Genomic DNA, 17,920 nt, shown 5'->3' on the forward strand with positions numbered 1-17,920 from the left:
TGTGTATATGTCCGTTCTGATATTCCCTGTCAGAGACTTGGCAATTTGGAATCTCCTCTCTTTGATCTTCTCTGGCTTAAAATCTCTCTACCTCATTGTGTCAAATTCATCTGTTGTCTCTACCGTTCTCCCAACTCCACTAATCGCTTGGACCTCTTTGACTTCCTCTCTTTGCAACTTGACTTAGTATTAGTATTAGTATTAGTAACGGCCGTATGGTGCAAGAAAGCCTATGGCTTATGCTGCACCAGCCAAAAAAAAAAAAATAAATAAAATAAAAATAAATAATAATAATTAATAAATAAATAAAAATAATAAAATGAAATAAAAAATAAATAAAAAGGAAATTAATCCTATCATCCTATGCGCTTCCCTTACCCGAAAGTACAATCCAGATGACCTTTGAATTTCCCCAAACTGTCGGCCTCTACCACCCATGAAGGCAACTTATTCCAGTAATTTATAACTCGCTGGCTAAAATAAAACTTCCTGCAGTCCAATCTAAACATTTCCCCCCGTAACTTGAATTTATGTCCCCTAGTTCTAGCATCATTTATAATCTTGAAAATTTTGTCCAACTGTTAGGAAAGTTGGACTTTCTCAAGTCCAACTTTCCTAACAATGAGGCAATTTTCCTTGGTGATTTTAATGTTCACAACTCCAGCTGGCTTACATTTTCTAGTCACACTGACCCAGCAGGTCAAGATGCTGAGGCTTTTGCAGTTACTAATGACCTAGCACAGATTGTTCATTTACCTACAAGAATACTGGACAATCCTAATCATACAGCCAATACGTTTGATCTTTTTCTCACAAACAACCCTTCTAAGTACACGGTCGAAGTGAGAGGTCCTTTAGGCACTTCAGATCAAAACTTGGTGATTGTCTCTTCTCCAATGGCCTTTTTCTCATGGCTATTCTGAACCTCATGTTATTTGGCATTACAAGAATGCAAAATGGGATGACCTGCGAGACTTCTTTTCTTCTTTTCCATGGTCGGGTTACTGTTTCAAAACTTCTGATGTCAACTTTTGCTCAGATCGTGTCAGTGAAATTATTCTTGCAGGAATGGAATCCTTTATCCCACACTCCACTTTAAAATCTCGTCCTTTATCTAAACCTTGGTTTTCCAATAAATGTGCTAAGGCTGTTCACGAGAAGAATGTTGCATATCATAATTGGCTTGTTTCTAATTCTTCAGTTTCATTTTCTGTCTACACCAAAGCTCGTAACAATTGTAAAGCAGTTATCAATCAGTCCAAACTAGAGTTTAAACAGGCTAAGAGTAGAAAACTTGCTTCTTGCCCTAATGGTAGCCGAGCATTTTGGTCTCTTGCCAAAGCTATTGGCCGCAACTTTTGCCCATCTCTGCTCCCACCTCTGTCCAAACCAGATGGTTCTGCTGTCACTTCAGCCAAGGATAAAGCTGACCTGCTAGCATCCCATTTTTCTTCCAGCTCATGTATTAATGATCTTGGTAAAACACCTCCCACCATTCCCAACACGCTCCACAATGCCTTCTGTGGTCTTCCGTCAAAAGGATATCAGAAGGATTTTGATGAATCTTGATGCTAAGAAAGTTCCAGGTCCTGATGGTATTTCTCCACTTGTTCCCAAAACCTGTGCTCCTGAGCTTACTCCTGTTCTTTGCCACCTTTTTTCACTTTCTTATTCCAAAGGTATTTTTCCTTCTGCTTGGAAATTTGCTCACATACAGCCAGTTCCTAAAAAGGGTGACAAATCTCTCCCATCCAATTATCGTCCCATTGCAATTACTTCTACTCTTTCTAAAGTAATGGAGAAAACAATTAACCGCCAACTCTTAAACTACCTAGAAACCTTCCGTCTGATCAACGATCGCCAGTATGGATTCCGTCAGTGTCGATCCACTGGTGATATTCTGGCTTATGTTACCCATTTATGGACTAATTCAATGGAAAGGTTCGGTGAAACAGAAGTAGTTGCTCTTGACATCTCAAAGGCTTTTGATTGTGTTTGGCATAAAGGTCTTCTAAACAAGCTTCCATCTTATGGTTTGCCAACTGTTTTTAGTAATTGGTTATCCAGTTTTCTCTCTGATCACTCCCTGAGGGTGATGGTAGATGGCTCTCTGTCTTCTAACTTCTCCACTAATGCCGGTGTCCCCCAAGGTTCAGTTCTTTCCCCAACTCTTTTCCTCTTGTATATTAATGACCTTCTTCCATTGACTGGAAATCCTATCCATAGTTTTGCTGATGATAGCACATTGCATTCCACTTTCCATTTTGAGAAACCTTGTCCTGCTCAATCAGCTTCAACTTCTCGAAAATCTGCTAACAATTCCTTAAATGCCGATCTTCAGGTAATTCTCCAGTGGGGCAAAGACAACTTAGTTGATTTCAACCTTTCTAAAACTCAGTCTTGTCTTATAACTCGCAAAGAGGATTCTTCTGCTCTTATGCTTATCTTTAGTGACACTCTGATTTCTAGGCAAAATGATATATCTCTTTTGGGGATTACCCTGACTTCTAATCCCTCTTGGCACAAGCACATCAGAAATATTGCTTCCTCTGCCTCTAAAAAACTTGGTTTTCTCTTTCGCTCTCGGTGTTACTTTTCTTCCAAACAGATTCTCACTCTGTATAAATCGTAAATCCACCCTGCCATGGAATATTGTTCCCACATCTGGGGTGGTGCCCCCAAAACCTCTCTCAGGCTTCTTGATTCCATTCAGAAGAGGGCAGTTAGGTTAATTAATGATTCATCTCTAACAAAGTCTCTCCACTTTCTTTCTCATAGACGTTCTGTTTCTGCTGCATGCCTCTTCTGCAGATACTTCCATGGGCACTGTTCTTCTGAATTGGCTTCTATAATTTCCGCTCTCTCTTTCAAAACAGTTCAAACACGTGCCGCTACCAGCCAACATCCATTTTGTGTCCAAATTCAAAATCACAGAACCAACTTTTCATCTTTCTCGTTTATTCATTCAACTGCCGTTTTCTGGAACAACCTTCCTTCATACATATTTCCTGAAAATTACAATCTACAGAAGTTCAAGTCCAATGTGAAAAAATATCTTCTTTCGTCTTCTCAACCTCCAACCCAAGCACGGTACTAAGTACTATAGGTTCTAATTCCTCTCGTGTTTGGGGTTCACATAAAAAAAAAAAAAAAAAAAAATCTCAGGATTTACTTAATGTAGGACAACAATGTACAGAAAAAAGCTGTGAGTTAGGATTAAATTTGAAGTTGTGTGGAATTTCCCAGACATTATAAGAGGAAGTAAATCATGAGAGCCTCATCAAACTATTCAGTCCTTGATAGAGTGCGCAAGGCTCATAGAATAGAAATTTTTTGGCATAGTTTGTGCTTCTTAACAGGAGAGACTGTTTTTATAGGGATGGAGTATGCTTCAATTAAAGGAGTGCAAGAATATTTGCTGATGATATCAAGACAGTATTTGGTGGGTCAGAAAACTTGGGGAAGGGGATTGCACAGATTAATAGTTTAATGGCAAATGCAATTACAGGTGGAATAAAATATTCTGCTTCCATTAGGACGTGATGCAGTGTCAAACACAAGGTGTGGGCAGAGATTACCAGGCTTGTTAGGGGTCATCATAGACCAAGCAGTTATATTAATATGTTAGGGTTAATAAAGGCAAAAACGGGTACACGTATGCTTGCTTGTACACGAATGTTACGAGTATAGTAAAAAAAAAAAATATTGAATTCGAAATATCTTTTAAGTCATCAAATGTAGACATCATAGGAATATCAGAAACACAGCATCACTGAGACATAAAAGATGCAGAATTTAAATATGATGAGTACAGTGTGTAGTACAAGAAGAATTGACAAGTTTGCGGGACGAGGATGTGCTTTCTGTTATGAAGAACATGAAATCTAAGACAGTACTGTCTTAGACACCCAATTGACATGGCTGCCAGTATGTGTTAAGACAATTGGGCATGACATAAATACCGGAAGAACCAACATGTCGCTAATTCTATAATGTCATACGCAGAAAGGCTAAAGTGAGTATAATGAACAACTGTAGAGATAAATAAAGCAGACTGTAAATTAGAAAGCCTTGTAATGGAGGATTTTAACTTACATTAGCAGAGGCATATGATGCAAGGAAGAAAGCTTATAGAGTAAAAAAAATAATAAAGCTTTCCATTTGCTCAAAACATTTGTCAAGTTATTCCTAGAATTTCTTTAAACTGTCAACTTCCACAACTACAGATAGAAGCTTGTTCCATAAATCAACCACCCACTGGCTAAAGGCAAAATTCCATACATCTATTCTACAACTGTCTTTCCTTAATTTGAATTTAGGCCCCCTCAGGATTGTAATCTGAGCAATAGAAAGAATTTCATCAGCATTGAGCTTGCTTAACCATTCAAGGCCTTATACAGCTCAATCAGATCACTTCGCAGGTGCCTAGTCTCCAGATGCTGCAATATGCAGAAGTTAGCCTTTCTTGGTGAGTACAACCCTTTGTTCCCCTCAACAATCTTGTTACTCTCCTCTATACTCATTCGAGCAGCTCTACATCCTTCCTAAAATGAGGCCTCCAGACCAGTACATAGTACTCAAGGTGTCGCCTGACCATTGCTTTATATAAGGGGATAATCACCTCCTTATCCCTTCTAGAAAAACTCGTGTATATCATTGACAAGACACCATGAGCAATTTTTGCAGACTGTCTCCACTGCTCAGAAAAGCTTTATATCTGACTGTGCAATTACCTTCAGTTCTTTTTCATTCTCTACCACACTGAGTGTAGTACCACACAGTTGATACGTTACTCTGGGGTTACTTACCCGTATGCAGTACTTTGCATTTGTCAATGTTAAACTTTAGTTGCCACCTCTTGGCACATCTGCTCAACTTTTCAAGATCCTGTTTCAGTAGCACACTGCCATTACTGTCATTAACAATCCTGTCAACCTTTGTATCATCTGCATTGTTGGACATTAAGCCTGATATATACCTTCATCAGTATCGTTGAAAAATATACAAAACATCAGTGGGCCAACAGTGAATCCTATGGGACTCCACTAATAGCATTAGTCCATGAGGAGCAATGTCCATTGATTACCACTCTCTGTCTTCTCCCACTCATCCACCCTTTTATCCATTGTAGCAACTTGCCCTTAATACCATACCGCTCCAATTTGACCGTAGTCTTCCATGTGCAACACTGTCAAAAGCTTTCCTGAAAACCAAGTATATGATATCAAAATTTTTTTTGTATCCAGTTCCTTTATGACCACATCATAGTATCCAATCAAATTGGTCAGACAAGTCTTCCCCATAACAAACCCATGTTGTGTCTGAACTATGATTACAGTCTTGTCTAGATGATCCTACAATGCTTTTTTTTAACCAATGACTTCATTATTTTCCCCGGAACAGAAGTTAAACTAACAGGACTGTAATTACTCATGTCACCTTTTGATACCCCTTTGTGAACTGAGGATACATTTGCACAAACCTAGTTTGTTGGGACCTTCCCTAAATCCAATGATGATCTAATGATCGGGGCTGAAGGTTTGCTTACTTCCTTTACTACTTCCTTTAATATAACTAGATAGATCCCATCCATCCCATGTGCCTTTCTTAGGTTTATCTTTGATATTTTTCTCTCAGTTATTACAAAATCATTTACCTCCTTGTTAGAGTTTGAGAAAATACTGGCCTCCATTTCTGTACATAATTTCTCATGTTTGAATGCAAAACACTCATTCAGTTTTTCAGCTACTCATACAGTTTATCTGCAGGACCATTACAGTCAAATCATTGATATCAAGTGGACCATTCTGATTCATCCTCTTCCTTATAGAATTTACCTAAGTAAAGACGTCTTTGCTCTTTTTCCTTGGCACTCTTTGCCATAGATTCCTCATTATTTGCCTTTGTTTGCCTAACCTCCTTTGTAACTTTATTGCAGACTAGCTTATATTTACCATTGGCGTCTGCATTGCCTGATAAATTATATACGTCCCATGCATTTTTTCCCTCTTCCATGAGTCTCATTAGTACATCTGTCATCCATTTAGGCCCAAACTTTGAACAATATTTTTTAGTTGGATCAAAAAGCCTAGTAGCTTCCAAGATTAATTCCTTGATTGCTTCCGATTAGAATTTTCTGCTGGTAATGTCATCAATTGGACTCACTGTATAGAATTTAAAAATTGTCTGAGACTACTGTAGTGGTATTTATGAAAGCAAAAACCCTTCCCTTTACCCCTAATGAGTAAATACCACATTTTTGAGTAAATCCATTTTTGAGTAAATACCACATTAGTACACTAATCACTGCTACCTATTGATTCCTTAATCTTCTTTATAGATTCTTGATGCGTGAATAATCACTGCTGATAATCAGATCAAGAGTATCACTCCCTCTTTTTGTGTCTCGATCATGCTGTTGTATAAAAGAATCATCCAATCAATCCTAAAAATTTTTGCTAGTGTGTGAGTGACCAATTCAGAAGTTCCAGTCAATATCTGTAAAGTTGAAATCCCCCATTATAAGCATATAAGAATTTTCAGATAAAGAACCAATCAGTGGCAGTGTTCAAGTGTACTAATGTGAGATTTACATAAAAATGTAACTACCATCAGGGGTAAAGAGAAGGGTTTTTTCTTTCATAAAGGTGACTAAAGTGATCTTAGACAGATTTTTAAATTCTATCACTTGACCAACTGATAATGTTACCAGCAGCAAATTCTAAATGGGAATCATTCACCAAATTAATCCCGGAAGCTACTAGGTTTTTTAAACCAACTAAGAAATACTGTTGAAGGTTTAGGCCTAAATAGATGCCAGATGAACTAATGAGACTCGTGGCAGAGAAGAAAAATGCATGAGATGCATTAAACTATCAGGCGACAGTGAAGCCTATGGTAGATAAAAGATAGTCTGTAATCAAGTCACAAAGGAGGTTAGGCAAACTAAGTCAGATTACAAGAAATCTTTGGCAAATGATGCAAAGAAAAACAGCAAAAGCTTCTTCTTTACTTATATAAACTCTGTAAGGAATGGGATGAATCAGGTTGGTCCGCTTGGTATTGATGGCATGACTGTAGATGATTCTGTTCAGATAGCTGGGAAACTGAATAAGTATTTTGTATCTACATTCACACATGAGGAATTCTGTAGGGAAGTGGAGGATATAAGCTTATTAAACTACAACAGGGAGCTTAATTATTTTGTAATAACTGAGAGCAAAGTGGAGGAGAAATTGTTGAAGTTAAACATAAGAAAGGCACCTGGTGTGGATGGGATGTTATCTAGTTATATGAAAGGAAGTAAGCAAACCCTTAGTCATAATTATGAAAGCATCCTTGGACTCAGGGGAGCCCCCCCCCCAATTGGAAATGTGCAAATGTGTCCCCAGTTAAAAAGGGGGGATCAAAGGGTGACATGGGTAATTACAGTCCTGTTAGTCTAACTTCTGTTGCAGGGAAAATATTGAAGTCACTGGTTAAGGAAGCGATGCAGGTTCATCTTGACAAAATTGCAGTAATAATTCAGGCACAGCATGGGTTTGTTAAGGCAAAGCCTTGTCTGACAAATTTGATTGGATACTATGATGTGATCACAAAGGAACTGAATGCAAAAAATAATTTTGATATCATATACTTGGATTTAAGGAAATGCTTTTGATACTTTTGCACAAATCGAATTGTTGCACAGCTCCAATTTGCACTGTACAAATTGGAGCATTATGACAATAAGGACAAGTTGCTACAATGGATTAAAGGATGGTTTAGTGAGAGAAGAAAGAGAGTAGTAATCATTGGACTCTGCTCTTCATGGACTAATGTTATTAATGGAGGCTCCCAGGTTCAATATTGGGCCCATTGTTGTTATGTATATTTATCAATGATATTGATGGTCTATTCTACTTAATGTCCAAATTTGCAGATGATACAAAGGGTGACAGGGTTAGTAATGACAGTATTCTACTGCATCAGGATGAAGAAAAGTTGGGAAGGTGGGTTGAGAAGTGGCAACTGAAGTTTAACATTGATAAATGCAAAGTACTGTGTATGGATTGAAGTATCTCCAGTGAAACATACCAACTGGGTGGTACTACACTCAGGGTTGGTAGAGAATGAAAAAGACCTGGAGGTAATTGTGCTGTCAGATATGAAGTTTTCTGAGCATTACAGACAGGCTGCCAGATATACTTTAATTTTACTAGTAGAGATAAGGAGGTGATTATCCCTTGATATAAGTCAAAGGTCAGGCCAGGCCTTGAGTACTGTGTACATGTCTGGAGGCCCCATTTCAGGAAGGATGTAGATTTGCTAAAACGAGCACAGAGAAGGGCAAAAAGATTGGTGATTGGAACAAAGAGGTCCTGTTACCAAGAAAGGTTTAAGTTCTGCAAAATGCAGTAACTGTAGACTGTGCACCTGTGAGGTGATCTGATTGAGGTGTATAAGGTTTTGAATTGGTTGAGCAGGTTCAGTGCTGATGGGATTCTTCCTCTTGATCAGACTATGAACTTGAGGGGGCATTGATTCAAATTGAAGAAAAGACAGTTGTATAATAAATGTGAGGAAATTAGCAGTTAGTCAATTGCTGGAACAAACTTCCATCTGTTGTTGTGGAAGTTGATAGCTTGAATAAATTCAAGGAAGAACTGGACAAATGTTTAGAGCAAATGGATGTGTGAAATTGTTTTTTTCTTTTTTGGCTGATGGTGTATAAGCTTGCTTTCTTGCACCATATGCCTCTACTAATGCCAATGCCAATATCGATTTAGTGGCCCACTCTATTTCTCTGTACAGTTGTTTTTTGTACTCATCAGAGTCATTAGGCCTATAACACAGTCCTACTCTTATTTTTGCTTTCCCAGTGCTTATGTCATATCAAACTGACTCACTGTTGCACTGTCCATCGGTGTCAACTGGATACACTGCCTTAGATTTTGTGTTTCTTAACTAACAGCATAACCCCTCCTCCCTTCCTATCCTGTCACCACAGGATAGGAAGGGAGACACCACGTCTCTGATATCCCAACAATATCTGCCTTTGATATTATACCAGCACTTCAAATTCAGGAAATTTATTTACTATACTCTTATCATTGGTGTACATGCAAATATACATGCATCTGCTTTCACTCTTAATTACCCTAACATTGCCCAAGTTTTTACTTGCCCCATGATTACTCCAAGCAGTTCTTGAAATCCTCAGCACCTTGGTTTCCAGTCTGCTACTTATTCCAATAGAAGCAGTGTAATAATTACTTTCACCTCTGTTTACTGTTAATCTATTATTCTTAGAATTTCCCCACCTAATACTGCTTTGATAGCATCAGCAAATATTCTTGCACCTTTTCTATTTAAGTGTATCCCATCCTTGTAGAAGCAGTCTCTCCTTTTAACAAGTGTTGACCAAGCTGAGAAAAATTCTGTCCCATCCACAATCTCTTAATATGTCCAGGCCCAAATTGATTGGCAACTCTCTGATCATATACTCCCTTCTATATTGTCTGCACAGAATTGCAAACACTTTCAAAATTAATCCTAACTTGTGATTTTTTTCAACATTGACCTGTACTTGTTATGGAAGTCCACAGTTCTTCTCTTAATGTCATTAGTGCCAACATGTACAACAATATCAACTCTTTTTGTGTCCCTAAAAGATGATATCTACTCTACAATATCATCCACTTTTGCTCCCTGCAGACATATCGTTGTCTTATTCTACATATCCTTTCAGCATAATATATTTTCCCTTTTACAGTCACCGACAATGATTACCTCTTGTGGTACCAGAGCATTCTGTCTTGAAGGTTGCTGCTGTGTTGCCTGATGTGTATTACAGCTTGATGGCCCCCATTTTAATTCCTTTGAGGGCATCAACCCTACTCTTCAGACTCTCATAGAAGCCCATCAGAATGCTGAGTTTGCACCCAATTTCTCTGCACCTCAGGCATACAAAGACATCCATCCTCCTTGGCTAGATCCTGTACTGCTCCAGAATGGTCTGCAAACAATTCACAAGTTACACATTTTTTTATTTTTGGCTGTGTTGCATTGGAGAATCGCCCCCTTTGGTTCTCCCCTGAGCCACAGCACTCCCGCTAATTTGTGCCCGTTTGTTTGCTGCTCTAGTCTGGTGTTTAAATACAATTTAATTGATTTACAATAAAAATTTATAGGATTAATATATTTAATGATTAATTAATTGACAATACTAAACTAAACTAATAGATTCCTAAATGCAGTGATACGTATTGCACTATCAAATTTGAGATATATGTTATGCTATACCATAACGATCCCAATGCTAAATTAGTTATATCCTTGCTAAAATGTAAAAATTACTTAGCTAAACCAAAAAATACGTATCCCCAATGAGTGATTAGAGCTACTTATTTATCACAATTAAAACCCTACACTACCTCTGTACTTGGTTACATGCCAATATTCATGCCAAAACACTGATACAATAGCGTTATGAGTAGTGACTCATAACTTACAAAATCACTAGCTATATTTAAAAAATAAACTAACGAATATGGCTAAGTCTATTTAATCTTTTTGTAAAGCACAATTTAATATGTTAATTAGGCAAGAAGACAGTAAAAATTTCCAAAAAACCTATCCATTTGCACCAGTATAAAATTCTTCATACTGGCACTTATAATCTCCCAGATATTTAAACTTTCCAAATATTGACTGCAACTTGTGAGTTTGTCACTCGCTCAGTAGCAGAACATTGCTGGATTTATTTGATGACTTTTTTTTACGCCATCATGATAGACAGGAAACAAGAGAAAGCAGTACCCTTGATCTGATTATCAACAGTTACTCCTCATGCATTAAGAATCTGAGAGTAAAGAAATCACTAATTAGCCATGATCATAGGGTAGTGATATGGGGACTGCTTAAATATGACTGCTATTTGGAGCTTGTGTAAAAGTCACTACAATGGTCTTTGACAATTTTTAAATTTAAATTCTTTTCAGTAGGGCCAACTAATGATGTCACGAACTGTAAATTCTCAGGGAATGAACTGCTAGATATTTTATAACAACTGAGAGATATTCTTTAAGGTTTAGACCTAAATGGATGTCAGAAAAAGCTGAAAAGACGAGTGGCAGAGAATAAAAATGCATGGGATGATTACAAATTATCAGGAGACTCAGAAACCTAAAGTAAGTTAAACCAGCCTGCAATCAAGGTACTAAGAGGTGTGGGAAATTAAGATTACAAGTGTTCTCTGGCTAAGAACACAAAGAAAAAGTGGCAAAGAATGCTTTGCTTATTACTATTATTGTTAGCCATATGATGCAAGGAGGCCTGGCCAATTTTTTTTTTACCCTGGGGGGGGGGGTTAGAGAGAGAGAACAAGAGTCAGAAGTAGAAGGGAATCCCCAAGAAAGAGAAGAATGATGAATCCAGCCAAGCCCATACTCACCAGATGTGAGCCCCTGGGATTGAATATGATAACACTATAAGGAAAAAAAGAGTTAAATTGGTCCACTAGGTATGAATGGCATGACTATTAATGATCCTTTTAAGGTTGCTTGGAAACTGAATAAATATTTTGCATCTATATTCACACATGAAGTTTTTTGGGAAGATAGGGATATCAAAAGTATTACAGATATTGGTATTTCTGGCATGAGAGCTACTCAGGCCATATTGCGCTTGTTATTACCAGGAACTGCAGGAATTTTGTAATATTCTAGAGGAAAGTGAAAAAGCTATTGTTGTAAAGCTAAACTGAATAGCATTTAGTATTAGTAGAGGCATTTTATGCAGAAAGCAAGCTTTATGCAGCATCAGCCAAAAAAAAAAAAAAAAAATCCCACTTCCACTTCACCCCTCTGTTCGTTCAAAATACCTGTCCAGCTGAGCCTTAAACTTATTTACGCTATCAACTTCCATAACAAGGGATGGAAGTCTGTTCCACCAACCAACCACCCACTGGCTAAAGGCAAATTTCCGCACGTCTATCCTACATCTGTCTTTCCTCAATTTGAATTTGTGCCCTCTCAGGTGATTATTCTGAACAAAAGGAAGAATCCCATCAGCATTGAGCATGCTCAAACCATTCAAGGCTTTATACACCTCGCTGGTGCCTAGTCTCCAGACACTGTAATTTTCAAAACTTAAGCCTTTCTTTGTAAGAGCAGCCCTTTGTTCCATTCACTAATCTTGTTGCCCTTCTCTGTACTCGTTCCAGCAGCTCTACATCCTTCTTGAAATGAGGCCTCCAGACCTGTATACAGTATTCTAGGTGTGGCCTGACCATTGCCTTATACAAGGGAATAATCACTTCCTTATCTCTGCTAGAAAAATTCCTATATATCACTGACAATACACCATGAGCTACTACATAAGGTAACTGGGACTAATGGGATCTATTCAATTATATTTAAAGAAGGAGCAAATGTTCTGGAAAAAAACTTGCCATCATTATAAGAGCAGCCTTAAGCTCAGAGTTGAAATTTGCAGATGTCTTCCCTGTTAAATTGACTTTATCCTACTAAAGAGGAACGCGAGTAATTGCAGACATGTAAGCTTGACTTCTTTTCCAGGGGAAAACAGTATAGTCCATAGTTAAAGAAGGTCTGCAGGACTGTAATTGCAGGATTATTCTTCAAGGTTAAGACCTAAATGTTATACAGCAGTTACAGCAGAGATTTGTTAAGGGAAGATTTTGTCTAACCAGTCTGATTAGCTACTATGATACTGTAACAAAGGAACTAGATGCATCAAATAATTTTGGCATGATGTTAAGCTTTTGATACAATTCTTTGCAGGCAGCAAAAGCCTCAACATCTCCCCCCCCGGACTTCTTAATGGCTGTACAAATTGAGAGTGGTATTAAGGGTAAGTTTCTGCTCTAGATTAAGGGGACAATTGTGTAGCAGAAGTCCAAGATTAATTATTAATGGACACTTCTCTTAAACTCAAGATTTTCAGTGCTGCGCCATCTTATTGTTTTCAATATTTATTAATGATACTAATGAAGGTATATCATTTGATGTGTACATTTGCTGATGGTACAAAGGTTCATGGTGTGGTTAACATCAGTAATCAGAGTATGCAACAAAACATAGAAAAATTAAGTAGGTGAGCTGAGAAGTTGAAACTGAGGTCTAACATTTAAGGTGAAGCATGTGAGTAACACTGTTGCCAAAATAAAATATAATTTGGATAATATGACAACACTCAAAATGGTGGAAAAATGAAAATGACTTTTGAGTAATTCTACAATTTGGCATGAAGTTCTCTAAGCCATTCAGACAAGCTGCTAGGACATCTCATGTGGTTTTATTGTTGCTATACAAGAATTTTCCCACCTTCAACAAGAATATGATTATTCTGTTGCATAAGGTGATGGCTAGGCCACATCTTGAGTACTGCATACAGGTCTGGAAACCTCCTCTTAGAAAGGATGTGTGTAGATGTGTATCGTTTGAACAGCTACCACTGCTTCCATAGCCAAGTGGTCAGGAGCGAGAGTGCAATAGCACATGCCTTTGAATAGACTGGGGTTCAAGCCTCTGACTGCTAAATGCAGTCGTTCTGCCAACCCACACTGGACCAGCATGGAAGATTATGGTCCATTTCCCTCAACATGAATCATTGAGGAGGCTTCCATCCTGCTGCAGTTTTTGAGCAAGAAGTGTTAATAAGGGGTTGCAAAAGGGTATTCTTACCAAGAAAGAATTAAATTCTGCAAATTTCAGCACTCATAAACTAGGTACCTGCAAGGAGACCTGATTGAAATTGTTAAAGCTTTGAGTGGATTGAGTAAAGTAAATGCTGCTGGCATCCTTACTCTTTCTTGGATTATACACATAAGGAAATGTAATTTAAATTGAAAAAAGAAAGGCAAGGCTCCAGGGTAATATGAGAAAATTTCCTTTCAGTCAGAGAGGAATTGGTTGTTGGAACACATTTCCATCCAGTGTTATGGAAATGGGTAGTTTTAATATATTTAAGACAAATTACACAGGTCAACCTGTAATTTTTGTCAGAAAAAAATGGAACTAGAAAGTTCATTGGATGCTGATTCCACATCTGTTTTTGAATTTTTCCTTTAGAAAATGCCTAGTTTCTCTGAGGATTTCATTATTTAAGTGAGAAATTTTCCAAGATCAATTCTGTGAAAGAGGGCAAATTTTTGTGGGGCCTCAAACCAGGGCACTTCTGCAGGAATGGAAAGCTTTGAAAAATGCTTCAATGTTTTAGAACTTTCACTTTCAAATGGCTTTGTAGGAATATTTTGGATAACCACAGGTCTCCAACATACAAACTGCTAGTTCATATAAAGAAATGGGATATCATATGTTACTGGTGTTGTTGTTTGGTTTTTAGTAGAATTAGCAACTAAGGCCATATTGCTCCGGGGATATGCGGTGCTCATTTCCTGACCTTTCCGCATCCTCCGTATTTGGTGGTCACGGGCTCGAACCCCGGTCTGATCAAGAAGCGTGTGCTACGCACTGCTGCTCCTGCCCACCTGGCTACGGAGGCACTATGTATGTTACTGAAACTTCATTTTGTGAATTTGCATTTATACATCTTTGCCGAAATCCTTGACGTGCTGAGTGATAAACAGAGGGAAACAATTCTGAATAATGTGATGTTACCACTGTAGGGCTTGTTTCCCTTGAAATGAAAGCATTTGAGTTCTAATTTCATCTGATAATTGCTGCCCTTCCACATTTGAAAATTTTCAATGGCTTTTCTTTCTGTAAATCTTTTCCTCTTCCAAGATTCTTTTAGCTTCTTCATTTAGCAGTTCATACAAATATTTCTTCTAAACTTCAAAAATATCTTTCCCTTCTACATTAGATTCAGCCTCCTATAATTTTTGATTTCCTTAGGTTATTCTGATTTTTTTTTTGTTTTCTTTCAAATGTGCTTTTATGCCATTGCAATTTTTTGCATATTCCAATATGGATTTATTAGTTTTATTTCCCAAACCTTTCATATTAGTATTTTATTTTTCTTTTCTCTAACTTCCTCTTTAAAATTTCTTAGATCTGCCAACGGAATCCGAATTTCCTGTCTTTATGAACCTTTTGGGAGCTTTTGAATTTTTGCTTGTTTTGACATTTGTTTATACCTTTTATTTTTGCTTTTAATTGCAATTTTTAGTTTGCTGATTAACATTAATTTTAATCTCAAATCCTCTATACACACGTCTTCACTACCACAAAACTTTAGTAGCCTTTTACCATTATAATAAGGCTTTCGTTACATTCTGCTGCTTTCTTTATCATATTAATCCAGCAATTGTATCTCTCACAATCATAACAAAAGCTTATATCAGATAAGAGCTCAAATTTTTCATTTTTTATAACTGAAAATGGTGTCATGGTGATACCTGTTTTTTTTTTTTTTTTCTTTTCTTTCCTGAATTCTGCTTGCAATATACCAATGCTTTAAGTGTTAATGGATTTCAATGCTTACTACGTGTAATTTTCTCTTTAATAGAATTTATTTTTAAATTTTCATATTTTTAATTAAAAATGGAGAATTTGAAAATTTAAAAATGTTGTGTTTTTATACCTGTTGTTTTTCAATGAAACAGAACTTTTATTCATTCTGCAGAAAATAAAAATTAAATATAGATGTGAATTTGTTAACACTTCATTTTGAAGTTTATAAAACCATTAAGTGCATGTGAAATTTCAAAAGTTTTCATACACAAATTTCACACACGTTTATGCTTATATCTTATATATAAATATTAATAATATATATATATATATATATTATTTTATTTTTCTGTACATTCACTCTACATTGAAAACATAATGACCATCCCCATGTTTAAAGCACCGGACCAGTGGCAGGTGCCCATCAATGGTCATAGTCAAAGGTCGTAGGCTGTCCCTCCTTATGCAAACCAATAGACAGAACACAGTGGAATGGGTGACCATGGACTCCAAGCTCATTCAATGCTAGGAATGAGCCCCTGCTCATTCCAAGCATTCCATGAGCCCATGAGTGGGCTCCCTGCCAAGGTACTATAATTATAGCCATCCGTTGCCAACAACACCTGAAGTTTGTATTTGAATGGCATCACTGGGCCATTAACACCTGGAAAAAGTTGAGTTGCCTTTTCTGATCAATCAAGTTTCTTGCTATGCCACATGGATGGAGGGTGCAGCAACAAACTGCAGAGAGGAATCACTCTAATATCCTGGTCCAACAGGAACAGGCAGGTGGCAGCACTATTTTGGTATGAGGGATGTTTTCCACGCTCTGAGTGCTAGAAACTAACAATCCATTGTGGCCGATCAGGTTCAACTCTTCATGGTGACATCATGATGGCACACCAGTGCCATCTGTCTTCTCAGATGGCATACTTATTTTCCAGAAGGTTATTGTGTCCTGCCACGTTGCCGGTAGTGTTTGAGAGTGTTCACCGAACATAAAAGTGACTTCCGGGTGCTAGTTTGGTCACTGAATTACCCACATACGAATCCATAGAACATCGTCTGGAATTGTGCCAGAACAGCATAATGTTCAGTGGCTTCATAGAATCCAGTGTGTGTGTGTGTGTGTGTGTGTGTGTTGTTACTTCATAATGTTTTGATCTCTCAATTGGGTCATGTGCATAGACATATTTCATAATTCCTCTTTAAATTTTAAATTTTGCAGATATAAATAACTCTAGTGGGAAGTTCTTTCTATCCCATTAAACTTTCTTCAACAATAGTTTTTAAACTATTGCTTCATCTTCCTGCACCTCATCTTATATCCAGAATAAATTAATTTATAATTATTGTTTAATTGCAGCCCTCTGGTATTCATCTTATTGGTTTTTGTGATGCCTGATATTCAGATATCAAGTATCATTATGAACTAGTGCGTATATGCCATATAAGCTTCTAATTTTGATACCACCCATCTTAATGGTTACATTCTGTTGGCATATAAATTAAGAAACAAACTGAATTTTATGTGCTATTAGCCGAGTGATAAGCATAGTTTTCATTGATAGAGTACATACACGTCACTAGTTACAGAATGGAATTAAATTTTGTAAAAAAAGGAGAAACAGAGATATTACACAATAAATGTAACCAATATCCGAATATATTTAACTTATCTTTCATTAAGAGGAAACACCAAGGTCACAATCAGGAAATACATGCAGCAGCAGTGCAAATTTTGACCTACAGCTTAAGTGGGTACCCCCTACATTTAGAACATAAATAAACGCCTTTTGGATTTCTTTTTTGTAATGAATCATTGTTGCTATATGCAGAGTATCCACTGGAGTTGCATGTCAAAATTTGTCATATTACACATTTCCTTTTTACTATCGGAGCTAATTCCAATTTAATGACCCAGTCATGTGAATATATGGTATTATTGACACCCATATATATAACACTTGTGACAGCAGATAAAATTCTGTCTGTTTTGCAGATGTACACATTACTAGAATGTATACAGTCTTACAGAAAATTAAACTAAGCATCATTTACCCTATAAGAATTCCAGCCAATAAAATTGCATATGAAATTGTTTGAGCAGCAGATGAGCATAGAATGATAATAACTTGATCCATTGGGTGTATAGCAATAAACAAAGTTTTCAAGGTAGTTTCCAACATCACATAATCTACTTTTGCCATTAACTCTTTTTACTTTTAAAATTATTTTGAGAGAGGGAGAAGTTGTTATATCAGTTTTTAAAGTTCTCAAGGCAGTTTTAAAGAACAAATCTTTCTATTCTGTTTTGCAGAATTTTTTTAAAGATCCTTGGAATACTTTTGATTTCATCACTGTTATTGGTAGTGTCATTGATGCTCTTGTAGTAGAGATTGGGGTAAGGAGTGATGTATGTTAATTTTTCATGCATGTTACAGACTGTTCTTTAATAATATTTAACTAAATATGTACGCACGCACGCGAACACACACACA

General features: G+C 37.0%; 1 protein-coding gene across 1 annotated transcript in view; it reads left to right on the top strand.

Moving 5' to 3' along the window:
- Window positions 1–17,920, top strand: part of LOC150080869 (voltage-dependent calcium channel type A subunit alpha-1-like) — a 1,489,217-nt gene that overhangs the window by 1,021,022 nt on the left and 450,275 nt on the right. The window contains exon 31 of the mRNA XM_090381686.1: window positions 17,740–17,835. Coding sequence (XP_090237812.1) covers window positions 17,740–17,835 — 96 coding nt within the window. The remainder of the gene's footprint in view (window positions 1–17,739; window positions 17,836–17,920) is intronic.

The sequence above is a fragment of the Mastigoproctus giganteus genome, chromosome 9, assembly GCF_048544385.1.
Source record: "Mastigoproctus giganteus isolate SK-2022 chromosome 9, ASM4854438v1, whole genome shotgun sequence".
In the NCBI taxonomy this organism is placed as follows: Eukaryota; Metazoa; Arthropoda; class Arachnida; order Uropygi; family Thelyphonidae; genus Mastigoproctus; species Mastigoproctus giganteus.